General features: G+C 32.5%; 1 protein-coding gene across 1 annotated transcript in view; it reads left to right on the top strand.

Moving 5' to 3' along the window:
• The window catches only part of LOC105304863 (solute carrier organic anion transporter family member 6A1), a 74,245-nt gene that overhangs the window by 13,953 nt on the left and 45,255 nt on the right, over positions 1–15,037 (top strand). Inside the window, exons 3-5 of the mRNA XM_011379170.1 lie at positions 5,220–5,316; positions 10,720–10,841; positions 11,659–11,768. Of these exons, the coding sequence (XP_011377472.1) occupies positions 5,220–5,316; positions 10,720–10,841; positions 11,659–11,768 (329 nt within the window). The remainder of the gene's footprint in view (positions 1–5,219; positions 5,317–10,719; positions 10,842–11,658; positions 11,769–15,037) is intronic.

Raw genomic sequence — 15,037 nt, 5'->3', positions numbered from 1 at the left:
CCTTTATAAGATTCTCCTTGTTGTTACTTTCCTTCATTTGTAGTTTATTTTATGTTTCTTAATATGAAATATTAGATTATTTCAAACATACTCTTACCATAATCCTAAGATCCCCATCCCATTGTCATTTCTTGTTTCTGGCCTAGAAAATTTTTGATCCTGGATTGGTGATGAATGTTTGAGGGGAAAAAAAAAAATCATACAAGAGGATAGTTTATTCCCACAATGAATTTGTTACTGTCAACTTCAATTATACTCTTAAATGGATCCATTCCCCTGACATTTTTTTTTAGTCTACTATCTTCCATAATTCACAATAAGAATTTTAGACTTTCCTCATGTTTTAGTTAGTCTGGACTGCCATTACAACAGAAGTTTACTTGTCACAGCTGTGGAGGCTGGGAGTCCAAGGTCCAGGTGCTGGCGATTTAGTTCCTGTTAAGGGCCCTCTTATTGGTTATGTTCTCATATAGCTGTAGCAGAGAGAGAGAGAAAGAGAGAAGAGCAAGCTCTCTTTTGTCTCTTCTTATAAGGGCACTAATCCTATTTATGAGAGCTCTACTTTCATGACTTAATTATCTCCCAGAGGCCCCATCTCCAAACACTATCACAATGGGTATTAGGGTTTCAACATATGAATTTATGGGCGGACACAAACATTCAGTCTATAGTACTTCACTTAACTCTTTTCTTCTTTGTTGGATAGAAAATATATGCCATAAGAGAAAATTGCCTTAATTTCTTACCATAGAAATGATGATTCCACCTATATTTTCATGTTCACATTCTTTACTTCTTCCTTCTTGTTAATATGGACAAGCTATCTTCCTGCTAAATATCCTGTTCTCGCTTGCCTACTTGGGGACTTTATTCCATTGGTGATCTTCTCCCTCTTCCTTCTGCAAATTCCTCTCTCTTTTGGTCCTATTCATTGGCACTTAAATGTACTCAAGTTCTTCCCATTATTAAAAAACAAAGCCAACAATAGATATAACATGCAGTCCTCTCTTTGTCAGTTTACACAATCTCCTTATTTTCACTGTTTTTTTTTTTAAAGAAATGTCCATACTTTCTGGTTTTATCTCATATTCTTTCTTCAACCCATTTTAACATGGCATCTACCCTAAACACTGCAATGGAATTATTTTCTGCAAGCCACCAACATAATTTATATTATTTAATATAATCAAAACATTTTACTTGTTATATTTCTTGAACTATTACCAGCGTTATAGTACTGACTGCTTCCTCCTTTTGAAATTGTAGTCCAAACAAAGGATAGTTTAACATGAAGAAGGGTGCTAAAAGATTAGTTTTATTCTATTGGTGGAAACATTTGTTTTCAGATACTGGACAGGAATCTCAGGACTGTGATCCCTATGAGAAGGGAATTAAACAAGTTGAATTTTATGGGAGAAGGCCGAGTAGTAGATGACAGACATACTTGATTATCATGAAGTTGAAGGAACTCCTAGAGTTTAATAATCATGAATTCAAAGTGAGATTTGCATGGTTGTGTGTTTTCTATAGTCACATTCATCTTTAAAAGTATAGGTATAGAGTAAGGAGAAGAGTTTGATTTGATTAGGATTGCAGTTTTACTGAGGCATGATATAAAAGAGAGCAAGAGATTTAAAAGCAGTAAGATGACAATGAGAGAAGTAAGGACATAAAAGAGACATTGCAATTTGTAAAAAGGAGTAGGATCAATGGATTATAGGTCCTGGTAGGTTTTAGGGATTGTTGTTTACTAGAAGAAATGAGCTGGAAAGACTTGCAATTGCAATTAAGAAAGGTTTGTAGTTATTGTTTTTGAAAGTTTAAAATGAGTAGCTAAGGTAAGTGGAGTATAAGTACGTGGGAGGAGAGCAGTTCAAGAAACTAAAAGGCCAAGATGTTGGAAATATCACATTGATACCCATATCACCACAAGTTAATGTGTCTATAAAATTGAACCATCATTCAATTTTGTCTACATTTTGAATCATAATTCTAGAGACCTCCTCCCATTTGACATGGAATTAGATATTCCATATGAATACTGAACTAGCTGAAATTTTCCATTATTGTACTATTTTGCAATCTATATATTAATTGGTTTTCAACAATAATATTTTAAGAGCATTTGTTAAATGCCAATCAAATGTACACAGTAAGACATCCAATAGCATTGCTTTGATCTATCAATTTAATGACAAATATAATTGCAACAAACATTTATTTATTATTGCTTACAACCACGTGAATTTAAAACATAAGAAATAGACTGTCACTTAAAGAAATTAAAAATCTAGTGGATTACCATATAATGACTAACAGAAAGCAAGTTTTAGTGTATAATATCTTGTCCTTATGTATCTATGTTCTAGAAATTAGTGGGTATAAAATCGGAAATTATTTAATCAGAGTGACACAAGGTTGATGTTAAGATTGCTGAAGTGGATATAGAACTAGACTCAGAAGGTAATCTTTGATGATTGAGATAATCTAAAACATTGGAAATACTTCTATCCTGGGTCAGGGTTACTAAATGCCAAATTTAAAAGGAATATGTGTGTATTTGTATTATGTATACATAGTGTGTATATACATATAGCCATACATATTTTTTGCAGTGATTTATTACTTATGCACTTGTTTCTTAAGCTTGGCTGAGGGTGGCAACAAATATATTTGTCTTAGTTTTGGTTCTACTGAATAACAATTAAAACACATTCGTATTTGGTTTATAATATTGAATCTTTTTCACTATTCCCACAAACTTTCTTTTATTGCATTTTTTCCTGAGAATTTTATGATTGATTGTAAAACTATTACATTCAATGTAATAAAATCTTAACAAAAAGAAAAAGCATAATGGTGGAAATAGCTAATAAAAGGTAAAATATTTCATAAAAGATGCTGTATATTTGTTGTGTATTTAACTTTAAACTCTAACAAAAAATAATTATCTTTTCAGAAGATATTTGCAAAGAAATGAAGATTATCAAAACTTGCAAGAGAAGCATGCCATTCCCATTAAAATATGTATCTTTCTTCATCCTTGGGCAGATTGTGCTAGGAATAGCAGGAATGATTCTTTTTATCCTTGGAGTAAACTTTCTTAATGACAATGTTGACACATACTCAGCTGGAATTTATTTAGGCAAGTTTATTTTTCCTTCTAATATAATTAACCCATCCTGAATTTTTATTGAGCTTCTATATTTTGGTGTGCATATCTAAACTGATATGTAAGTGGTAATTATTGGCCCTTATAATAGCATTGTAATAGATAACTGGTATGCTTAACTTCAAAATCACATTGAGCCTCTCAATTCGGAGGAGCTGCTTGAGATTTGGAATTGTAGACAAATCATCTAAAAGTCACTCTAAAAGATATAGAGCAAAAGGAAAAATATATTCTTAAGTAATAAAAACTATACTCTTTCCATATATATTGCATATTTATATAAATATTTGTCATATCAAATTATGTAGGCCACAGTTCATTTCACTAGGAAAGAAATGTCAAAATCACCAGATTGAATTGCTCGAGTAATTGCATGTTTGAATTTTGGGGCTATATGTGGGAAGTTGGCTGCCACCATTTCCATAAGGGGATGGAAATATTGTTTTATGTCTCCTCGGTACTAGCTTCAGTGTGGCATTGGAATAATAATCATAGTTGTAGTAAGTTCTTTACATACCTTAACTCACTTAATCTTTTTAATCTTTTTTTTTGGGGGGGAGGAGGCTCTGATATTATGAAGTTGATGAAAACATAATCTTGTTCATCCATCAAGGAGAGAGAAGTAATATGCTATTTAGTTGACTAAAGGGAGGTATTCTCTGTTGATAGTGTTTTATGCTACTGTATCCTACAATAAGTAACCCTGAGGTATATCTCAGAATAATCTGTACTTCCTTATATTGCAATAGCTCCTAGTCCTGGTAGATCATTTTCAAAAAAATTTATCTATCATTTTCAAAAAAAATTTAAAGTTGTTTTTCTATCTTATTGTGAAGTCGACTTAAAAGAAAATAGCATTTTACACCAAAATAATAATTTTTTCACCAGAAATAAGGAAATTTATGCCAATACACTAAAATAAATGATATTTATGTTTGCTTTTAGAAAATATTTTTGCAATGATTTATTACTTTTTGATATCAGCTATCCTAACAGGTGTGAAGTGATATTGTGGTTTTTAGTTTCATTTTCCTGATGATTAGTGATGTTATTAGTCTTCACTGAGGGTGGCAACAAGTATGTTTGTTTTACTTTTGGTTCTACTGAATAGTGATTAAAACACATGTCTATATACTGTGGAGAGAATCTTGTTTTATTGCCACTTCCTGTTGCCCTGGCAGCTAAGGTGAAAGATGCAAGGGTATCATTATATAATGTTATATATGGTATCATTATAAAGTATCATCTTGTTTTCGTATCACTAATTAAGTGAAATAAGGTATATTGAATTTATATTGAATATAAATATATTTACTTACATTAAATATGTAGATTAAATAAGGTACAGTGACTTATATAGTTAAATTACCTGAGTTTCTCTAATATATGCAGTGGATAATATGTTTGATGGTTAATTTTATGTGTCAGCTTGGCTAGGTTATGGAAATCAGTTGTTTCATCAAATGATAGTCTAGATATTTCTGTGATTTCTTTAGATGTAAATGTTAGTCAGATCAGTAGACTTTGAATAAAACAGATTACCCTTCATAATGTGAGTAACCCTCATCCAATCAGTTGAAGCCTTTCAGAATAAAGCCTGAAGTTTCCCAAAGAAGAAGCAGATCTGTCTCCAGACTGCAACATAGAAACTCTGCCTGAGTTTTTTCAGCTTGATGGCCTGCCCTTTGGATTTCAAGCTTAATTATAGATTCAAGACTGTAACATTAACTCTTATCCACATTTCCAGCCTGCCAGCTCACCATACAAATTTCGACTTGCCAGCCCTCACAATTGCATGATGAGACAATTACTTAAAATCTCTCTCTCCCTTTTCTTCTCCCTGACTTCTCTCTCCCTCCCACACAAATGAGTGTGAACATTCCCTCGTGCATTCAATATCTTATTGGTTCTGTTTCTCTGGAGAACCCTGAATAATAAAGTATGCTATGAAACTTTCAGAAGTAATCCATTTCAATGACATGGTACTTATAATCTTATGACAAAGCTGGTTTATATAGTTGTTTGATGTTCATAATTCATTTTATAGGCCTTGTGGAAGCTTCAGGAACAATTGGATATGCTTTGGGCTATGTGATAGCAGCACCCCTAATTAAGACCTTTGAGGATATTATTTTTGATACTAGGTAAGCCACTTACTTTCTTTTTTTTTTGTTTACATTGTGTAAAATATTTATTGGATAGACACTGTAGCTTATAAATATGTACATTTAATGTATAATCACCATTTTTTAGAAAAATATATGTGAACATGACTGATATGTACACATACGTACATATAAATTTATCTAAAATGTACACTTTTACCATTATTGCTTGAAAGATAATTTTAAAAACACCACTTATAATGACAACCTTACTACTAATTCTGCATATAGTTTTTTAAAAATGTGGTAAAAACACATAACGTAAACTTTACAATCCTAATCATTTTTAAGTGTCTGGTATAGTAGTGTTAACTATAGGCACATTGCTGTGCAACTGATCTCTAAAACTTTTTTATCTTGTTAAACTGAAACTTTATATCCATTGCACAACAACTCCCCTTTCTCCATTTTTCCCCAGCCTCCGGCAATAACCATGCTACTTTCTGTTCCTAAGATTTTGAGTACGTTAGATACCTCATATAAGCTGAATCATGCAGTATTTGTCTCTTTATGACTGACTTATTTCACTTAGTACAATGTCCTCAAGGTGCATCCATGTTATAGCATATGACTATTTTTTGTAGTATCTTTATCTGATTTTGTAATAGGGCTAATGTTGACCTCATAGAATGAATTTAGAAGTGTTTTCTCCTCTTCGATTTTTTGGAAAAGTTTAAGGATTGATGTGTTAATTCTTTAAATGTTTGGTAATATTCTCCAGTGAAGCCATCTGGTCCTGGGATTTTCTATGTTGGGAGGTTTTTGATTACTCATTTTATCTCCTTACTAGTTATATGTCTGTTCAGATACTTACTTCTTCATGGTTCAGTCGTGACAGGTTGCATGTTTCTATAAATTTATCTATTTCTTCTAGGTTTTCCAATGTGTTGGCATAAAATTTTTCATAGTTGTGTCTTATGATCCTTTTTATTTCTGTGGCATCTGTTTGTAATGTCTCCTCTTTCATTACTGTTATTTGAGCCTTCTTTTTTCTAGTCTACCAAAGGGTTTGTCAATTTTTTGATTTTTTTAAAAAATAAATTCTTAGTTTTGTTTATTTTCTCTGTTGGTTTTCTATTGTATATTACATTTATTTCTGCTCTAATTATTATTATTTCCTTCCTTCTATCATATAAACATGTATTTTTAAGGCTGTATTTAATTATGTTTTGAGAAGTAGTACCATAAGTGACTTCTCCTCGCTTTTTTTAGTTCTCTCATTGAGATGATGAAATTAATAAAGAAGATATTCTGACACTACAAGAAAACAGAGAGCCCCCTCCCCCATTTCTGAAACTGGCTTTATATAAAGGTAGAACTAATTAAAACTGAGATAACAGAAGCCAACTAGCTACTGTTATTTATAGCCAACTAACTTCATAGTTACTTTTTCCTATATGTACTACCTGGAAGCTCTCCTGAAAGCTTCCCTACTAGCTCATCTGGATTCTTACCTGGCTAGTGTGAAGTTTTGGTAGCTGTAGCTGCCAGACAAATATCATAAAGAGAGAATAAATAAGGCATCAGAGAATAAGCCGTATGTTGGATATATTTTGTTTGACTCTTTAAATTCACTCTGCATATTTCTAGAACCTTTTCTACTGTCTTTACTTCCCTAGGAGAATGAGCTGTATTGAGAACCTCAACATAACCCCCTGAACTCTGGATTTCAGTTGTATTTGGCCAGTGAGAAACAGTGGTAGATGAGAGAGCAGGAGCATATTAAGACTAGGGCGTGAATCCTCCCAGCTCCCTTCCTGAGGGGTTGTACTCAGATTTGCTGTGTCTCTATTCTGAAGGCCATGGCTCCTTTTAGGCTACCTTCTCCATTTATTAAGCACTGTTACACTTGACATTCAGGCCTGTAGTAATGGCTTGCTGCTGTTGCTAGCCCTAGAATTTTGTTACATGCCTTGTTCATTTCCCTAAATTCCGTCTACCCCATTAGAAATAATCTCTTTGTCAGTCTCGCTTCAGAATATCTAGTGTGAGTATACTATCTGTTTCCTAACAGGATCCTAACTGATACTAAAAATAGTATCAGAAGTAACAATAGGATTTCAGAACTAGGTTGCATATTTGTATGCACAAATAACCTCCTTGCTACGGGTAAATTGGACATAGTGACTTTAATAAACTCACAGGTTGTAGAATAGGATTAAATCTAGGTGAGGGCAAGACTGGGAATTAAGTAGTTGTAGCATTTAATCATTTGAGTAACAAAAGTGATTTTAAGACTCTAGGTCACATGGCTTATTTTAACAGTACTAGAGAACATTCCCAGGGAAAAGGAAACATTTGAGTGTATGAATATAAGGTTCTGTCATTGGGATGAGAATGAGAGATGCCACTATATTATAGCTCCACTCAACAGTGCCATTGGAATACAGGAAATCCTTCCAGTGTGTAGAACTTTAGGTTATAGTTGTCCACATAGCATAGAAAGAGGGGTGGCTTGAGGTATAAATTTATACTGATTTATAGTTGGGTAGCCAGGGAATTAGAACAAGATTAGAAAATTGGTAACAAGTAGTATATGTGGGTGAACCTTTTGGAATGGACATATGAAGAGGGTATACTTTGGAGGGAGTTATTTAATCAGTTGGACAGAATGACCCATCCTGTTAATGTCAGTCAGCTTCTCTCTCTCTCTCTCTCCCCACTCCCTGCTCTTTAACCACCCCAGTTCTTCCTTCGTCAGGCCATGATGTGAAATGTGGCCATGGTGACAGTAATGGTGACTTTGCATGAATGTAATAACATGGACTTCTTCACACTATGAACAATCTCTCATCAAGAATATTTACCAGAATATAAGTATTACTATTATTGTATATCCAACTTATCAATAGCAGAGGTCAATGCTGAGTTCCTGATATAGCACTTTCATTGAGAGATAAGCTGTTGTCAGGTTAATTATATTGGCCATCTTTTAAAATAGTGGAGATTTGTCTTTACAGGGAAAGATACCTATCCTAGGCAGGAATTTTTTCTCTACAATCTTAGTACTTTAGGGCCGATATAACAAAAATATCATCGATTGGAGTTATAAGCAACAGAAATTTATTTCTCACAGTTTTGGAAGCTTGAAAGTTCAAGATCAAGGTGACATTAAATACAGTGTCTGGTGAAATTCTGCTTTTGATTCATGGACAGTCTTCTTTTCTTTCTGTCCTTACATGGCTGAAGGAGTGAGAAAGCTCTCTGGGGTCTCTTTTATAAGGTCATTAATCACCTTCACGTGTGCTCCACCTTCATGATCCAATCACCTCCCAAAGGTCCCTCCCCCTAATACACTGAAGGTTAAGATCTCAACATATGAATTTGTCTACAGTGATTCTGCTAGCACCACCATTCAAAGACTTACAGATACCATATTCATCCCTGTGATATCTCACACCATATTGTCTCTGATTAGGGAACAAAGGATAAGACAAAGGAAGTGTGACAGTATGATAACTCCAGAATTTACTGTTCTTAATCTCTACTTTCATTAGTGGTGTCATAGTTCGGTGCCATCAACAGTTTTTTGGTGGACTCTTTAGTGTATTCTATATATAATATGTCATCTTCAATCAGACTATTTAAATTATTCCTTTCTGACTTGCATGCTATTTCTTTCTTTTTCTTACCTGATCACTCTGGCTAGTACTTCCAGTGCTGTGCTGAATAACAGTGAAGGGATTGGGTATTCTTTTCTTGTTCTTGACTAAGTTCCTATTCATTATTATTCATCAAAAATAAGGAGCAATTTTGCAAAATTACTCTTCTAGATAAATTTGATAATCTTAGGTTACAATCAAAGCATTTTGATTTGAAATACTTGAATTTATGGGTCAAATTGGGAATAATTGTTACCTTTCCATGCAAGAATATAGTATGTTGCTCTATTTTCTCTGCTTTTCTTTTATTCCCTTCAAAAAAGTTTTATGATTTTCTTTATTGAAGATATCCCATTAAGCTTAGTCCTAGTGATTTTATGTATTTTGTTAGTGTTGTGCATAACATCTTTGTATTATTACATTTACTAATAATTTAGTTTTAGCAGGAGGAAATATTGATTTCTAAGTTTGTTTTATATATATCACTATTAAATTCTTTTCTTATACTTTGTAGTTTTTTAAGTTTATTTTCCTCAATTTTTAGGTATTCAATTATTTACACATGTAATAATCATATCATGTGTAATATAATGCATATAGTTAGGATACATAGCTGGGTTCAAAAGTGTAAAAAAGAAAATTTCTGAAAATTATAATCAGTGAGGAAACATGTAGCCATAGTGACAAGCTGGAGTTGAAACTCCTTGGGCATAGCTTATGCTTACTAGATAACGGAAATCAAGATTACAGCCCTGTGTCATTGCAAGTTGGAAATTGTATCCCTGAATAATGTAGCAATGGATAAGCAGTCGCCTCATCAATAAAACTGAGAATACTCTCCACATTCTATCAGTGACAAGGCCTCCAAGCAAGCTACTCATCATTGGCAATAGAGACACCTGTGAAAAACCATCACCTCTAAAACTGTGGTTCCTGGGCATTTCCCATAATGGCTGGTTGGATAGGATCTTAAATGTGTGTGAAACCGAAGACAATGACAGCTGTGTAGCAATCAACTTCCCCAAATCTTCTCCCTAAATGATACTTTGCAACTATGAAAATTCTCCACAAAATCATGGCCTTGGCATTATTGAAGACAAAGAATACTGAAACTATAAAATTACTGTGAGTAAAAAGAGAAAATAAAAAAATCTCAGCACAGGATCCTTTACTTTTCCATTCTATGCTGCTCACTACAAGACTTTTTGGTTTACAAAGGTGGACCAAAAATATTGCGGGGAAGAGAGAAGACAACTGATAACAAAGGGTCCTAAGGATGATTAGGTATGATCACTAGAAGAGTAATTCACTCTTTGTCTGAGAGTTGAGAGAAGGGACTGTAAGAAAGAGATTTCATAATATGTGGGATTTAAAGGTTCAGATGCCAAATAAAGGGTTAGTCATACAACTTAAAGGGGAGGTTTTCACTAAAGGGCTATTTAAAGGGGTAGGAATGATTTTAAAGAAGAGGTGATATTTAAAGGCATAGTCCAAGGGCATAGCTTCTGTTGTAGGAAAAAGTTCAAAAGGATTAAAGAATTATTCTTCACCACCTAAGTGGACAGAGGAGAGGAAAGAAAGGAAAACCTTAAGATCTTATGGGACAAAGGGAGCTATATAATTAGAGGACTCACAGCCACTTACTCTCAGCAAAACAACAGGGAGAAATTAACAGAAAGTGTTTCATTTCTCTTTATTCTTTTTCTTTTTCTGTTTGATTGTGGCTTTGTAATAAAATACCATACATAAAGTTGAAATTTTTTATTTTTCTTTATTAAAGCAGTGGAGGCAGTAATAATAGTCAATCCTGGCTACGGACTTGGTGGATTCGTTTTGTTTTTGTCTCAATTATTTCATGGTCTACATCAATACCATTGTCATGTTTTTCACATCCTTTACAAGGTGACTATAACAACATAATTCATTAAATTAAAGGATAGTAGATTCCTCTTACCACCCTCATTCCCCATTCTCAGAATATGGCTGAAAAATATTTCTTTCTTTCATAGAGATACAGGGACATGTGATAGTACTATTTGAACAAATAAAGCCTCCTGTGGCCAAATGTCATTTTATTTATGTACCAGACATTCATTATATATATTGTTGCTTCTTGTCATTTCTTTTTAAAAATGCTTTATATCTAGAGTTTATAAGTTTTCTTAGAGAAAGAATTATATTTAAATCTATTATTTAATACATGTACTATCTCATAGAATTGTTAAGATACAATAATTGCTGAAATTCTTTTGGAAACACTAAAAAAAATGCATGTAACATTAGTGAAATCAAACACTCTTCAAATGGTAGTACATTTCATTGGCACAAAATATTTTTAGTAATATCAAAGATTACTCTTTTATATCTTAGAACTATGCTGTCAAATATTGTGGTTACTTGCTACATGTGGCTATTTAAATTTTAAACTAAATTAAATTATAAATTCATTTATTCAGTCATAAGAACTACTTTTCAAGTATTTAATGTCTACAATACTAGACATTGCAGACATAGAAAATTTTCATTATCACAGAGTGTTCTTTAGGATAACACTGTTTTAGAAGAATGTAACTTTTGCTTAATTGAATTGACTAGCTTGTTCAGAATAGCTCAGTTGGCATTCTAAGACAAATTGGATTTATTAGGATATGTATGTATGTTTATATATGTTTTAGTTATTTGAACATGTCATAAGATTGTTTTACTTGTTAAAATACAGGTACAGCAAGGATAAAACCTGGGGAACGCAAAATGCCTTTTTTTTTGGACAAAAAACATAAAGATCAGGAATTTGGAACTAGTATCAAAGACTTATTTGCTTCTATTTTGGTAAAGTAAAATATTTTACATGAATAAGCCAATTAAGTTCACTTGTACAATTTTCTAATAGTGGGTTTAAGAAAATAACAGTAAAATGTTCAAATTAAATCTGAGTGGGGCTTTTGAAGTCTTAATTAACCTATTGATTTGATAGATAATAGAAAACAGGACCTAAGTGGCATTGCCAAGAACTTGGCTAGTGTCAAAGCCTGGTACCAAGTATTTTCCTTCTTCTATTTCTTTTATATTATTTGTGTTTATTTTTTCCCTGCAGAAATAAATAAGAAATTTATTGAAATGACATACAGGTATTAACATCATATATCCTTTTATTATATTTAAATGACATAGAACTCTAGAAGTTAACAAATATTCTCACAAACATCACATTTTATTGAAAATATTTTATCTCAATAGCAAATGGAGAAAAACACTTTGTAACACCCATGACTTTGTTTCTGTAGGTGAGAAACAAGGTCTATAACACAGACAGTGGGGTTAAAAGCCCCCAACTTGTAAATAGTAATTCTTCATTCAATTTGTTTTCTGTGCACAACTTCATTCTTTGTTGCCCTCAGAATTGTATTTCTCACATGTAGATATTATCGGGTCATTTTCTAGATTACTTGGTAGGTAAATTTAACACTCTTTTAGTGGGACATTGACTACTCTTCACAAACCATCAACTGAATTTTTCTACCTCATCTCAGAATTTTATCCCTTTCTTCCCCACATTCCAGCCACATGTTCTTTCATGGACACATTAGGTACTTTATAGTTCTGGACCTTTGTAGAAGCTAATCTCTGTACTTCTTTTTCTACTCCATTCTTTTTGTCAAATCTTACCTTATATTCCTGGGCAAAATGAGTTTCTCCTTCCTTAATGCTTTCATAGACATTTGTTCAAAATAGAATAGAAAATAACGTATATATTACGTTATTAATTAATGTCTAATTAATTATTAAAGTATATATTAAAGTCTAATTCTTCTTAAAATGAATAGGTTATATAAAATTAGAATTTTGTTTACTTGTTTTTATTCAAACACAGTATTTTATCTCGTTATCTAATCGTGGACCCTTTCTTATAAATGAATTATATTTCATTCAAATTTTTATTTAATTTTAATTTTTACCAAAATATTACACATATGTATTTTAGCAATGCAGAAATAAATTAGATATAACCTCTTTTATATTGTTAAAATTAAGATATAATTGTTAAAAAAAAACTTTTCAGAAAATTTAAGTTTTTGTTTGTTTTTTTGTTTTAAGATAACTTTCATTCAAGAAACAAAAACAAGCCAATTCCAAAATCTCTCTCTTGGAAATAGAGTGCTTTGATTATTATTGTTAGGATACAAACAAAATACAATGCCTGTTAACAATCTTAGATTTTTGATTGACACCTTCCTGGTGGGTAACTAGAAACTATCTTAATTCTTTTCAAAGTATATTAGAAGACATGACTTCTAGAATATCAGAGTGAGGAGCTTGGAAAATCTTCACTTCCAAAAAACAGGGGTTGAAACTGGCAAAATTTTCATAAATCATTTTAAAATCTGGAAATTAAGACTGTACTTTGAGAATGACTGATTTAATTTGTCAAAGACTTTTCTATTAATTCTGAAAGCCCAATTACAAAGCAGGTTCTGCATATGTCATTGGCTTGTACATTTAGTGCATGATAGGTGCCTGTCCCAGGAAGAAGGAAGATTAAGAAAGCCATAAATAACCTTGTGATATTCCTAAACCATTGCCAAAGGCAGCCAATAGCAAAACAGTAATCAAATGTGAAGTTGCCTTGCTTTAAGCCCACCTGGACTTCATGTAAATAATAATTCGAAAAATTCTTATTTTTCAATTCATCACATAAGAATTGGTGTGTAATTTGAATAGAATAACTTGTTACTCTTTTCAAAAGCTTTTTCATTACAACTTGATAGAACCATACTTATCTAATTTTCTAAACAGAACAAGTTAACAATTGTTGAAGCTCACCATTTAAAGGGTCTTTAAATACTTTGGGGGACATTATTATTTTGTGTGCCTTAATTTTTATTCTATAAAATAATGGTAATAATAGTATATTAGAATTAAATGTGTTAATATAGGTAAGGTGTTTCCTAAGAGAATAGCGCCTGACACATAGTAATACAATATGTTTGTTATTTTAGTTTTGCTTATCTCTTTTTTATTGTACATAGTGTCATTGTGCTAGGTATTGAAGACACAATAGTAATGTAACTCCCATGACTTTACGGAATTTATGTCCTTGTGTGGGTCACAGAGTTTTTAAAAGACACAAAATAAAAACAACTGATAACAACTAACTAGAGAAAATTCTTTGTGAAACTTATTATAGATATGGGGTAAAGAAGACTTTGTTGAACAGGGAACATTTAAATGGGGGAAACTAAAGCATGAGAAGGAGTTAGCCATGTGAAGATTGGTCATTAAGAACATACCAAGCACAAGAGACACATTTGGAAAGACCTTGAGGCAACAAAGATTTGGGTATATTCATGGAGATTCTTGTGGTACATGATAAGAACTTTAGATTTTATTCTTAGTGCAATAGGTAATCACATATATAAAATAAGGGAATAATTTGAACATGATATAAACTTTGTTTTAGGAACTTTTAAACTTGACTTTGTGTAAAAAAATGGATTACAGTGGGAAAAGAATTGAAAAGGCAGTGCAATTTGGGTGTTGTTTCAGGAAGTTTTCCCTAGGTACTATAAATGGTTGGGCTTTTAATTCAGCTGTAGTATATGAGACCCAGTTGTAGAAACTAATTAAATAATCACTTGATATTTATGAAATTCAGGGCTACTGACAATAGTTTGTGTAAGAAGAAGAAATAAAATAAACCTTCCCAGTATCAACTTGATCTGAACTTCTGGAGCCTTAAAAAAGAAAGAAATAGATAAAAAGCCTAAAATATGGGGAAGCAAAGGTTCTAAAATTTAGATATGGACCTGTAGTATTAAGATCCAACACAAAAGCCTGTACATCCAGGATCTTGCCATTAACATTGTATCAGGCTTAGTTTCAGAAAAAAGAGAGAGATAATGAGCTGTACCTTAGGTAGCCTACTAGATTAAACAAGTTCCCAATGGTTTGCTTATTTCATGGTTTTACCACATGCCAATGTTGAGTTTCTCAACAGAGCATATCTGTTAAGCCATGTTGGTAAAATTAAAATAGAGCACATCTTCCCTGGTAATGAAGGAGGCACATCTTCCCTGGTAATGAAGGAGGCAGCCAGTGTT

Source organism: Pteropus vampyrus, unplaced genomic scaffold (assembly GCF_000151845.1).
Source record: "Pteropus vampyrus isolate Shadow unplaced genomic scaffold, Pvam_2.0 Scaffold11, whole genome shotgun sequence".
NCBI classification, from domain to species: Eukaryota; Metazoa; Chordata; class Mammalia; order Chiroptera; family Pteropodidae; genus Pteropus; species Pteropus vampyrus.
Note: the sequence above shows the minus strand (reverse complement) of the source record. Positions and strands in the feature narration are given on the sequence as shown.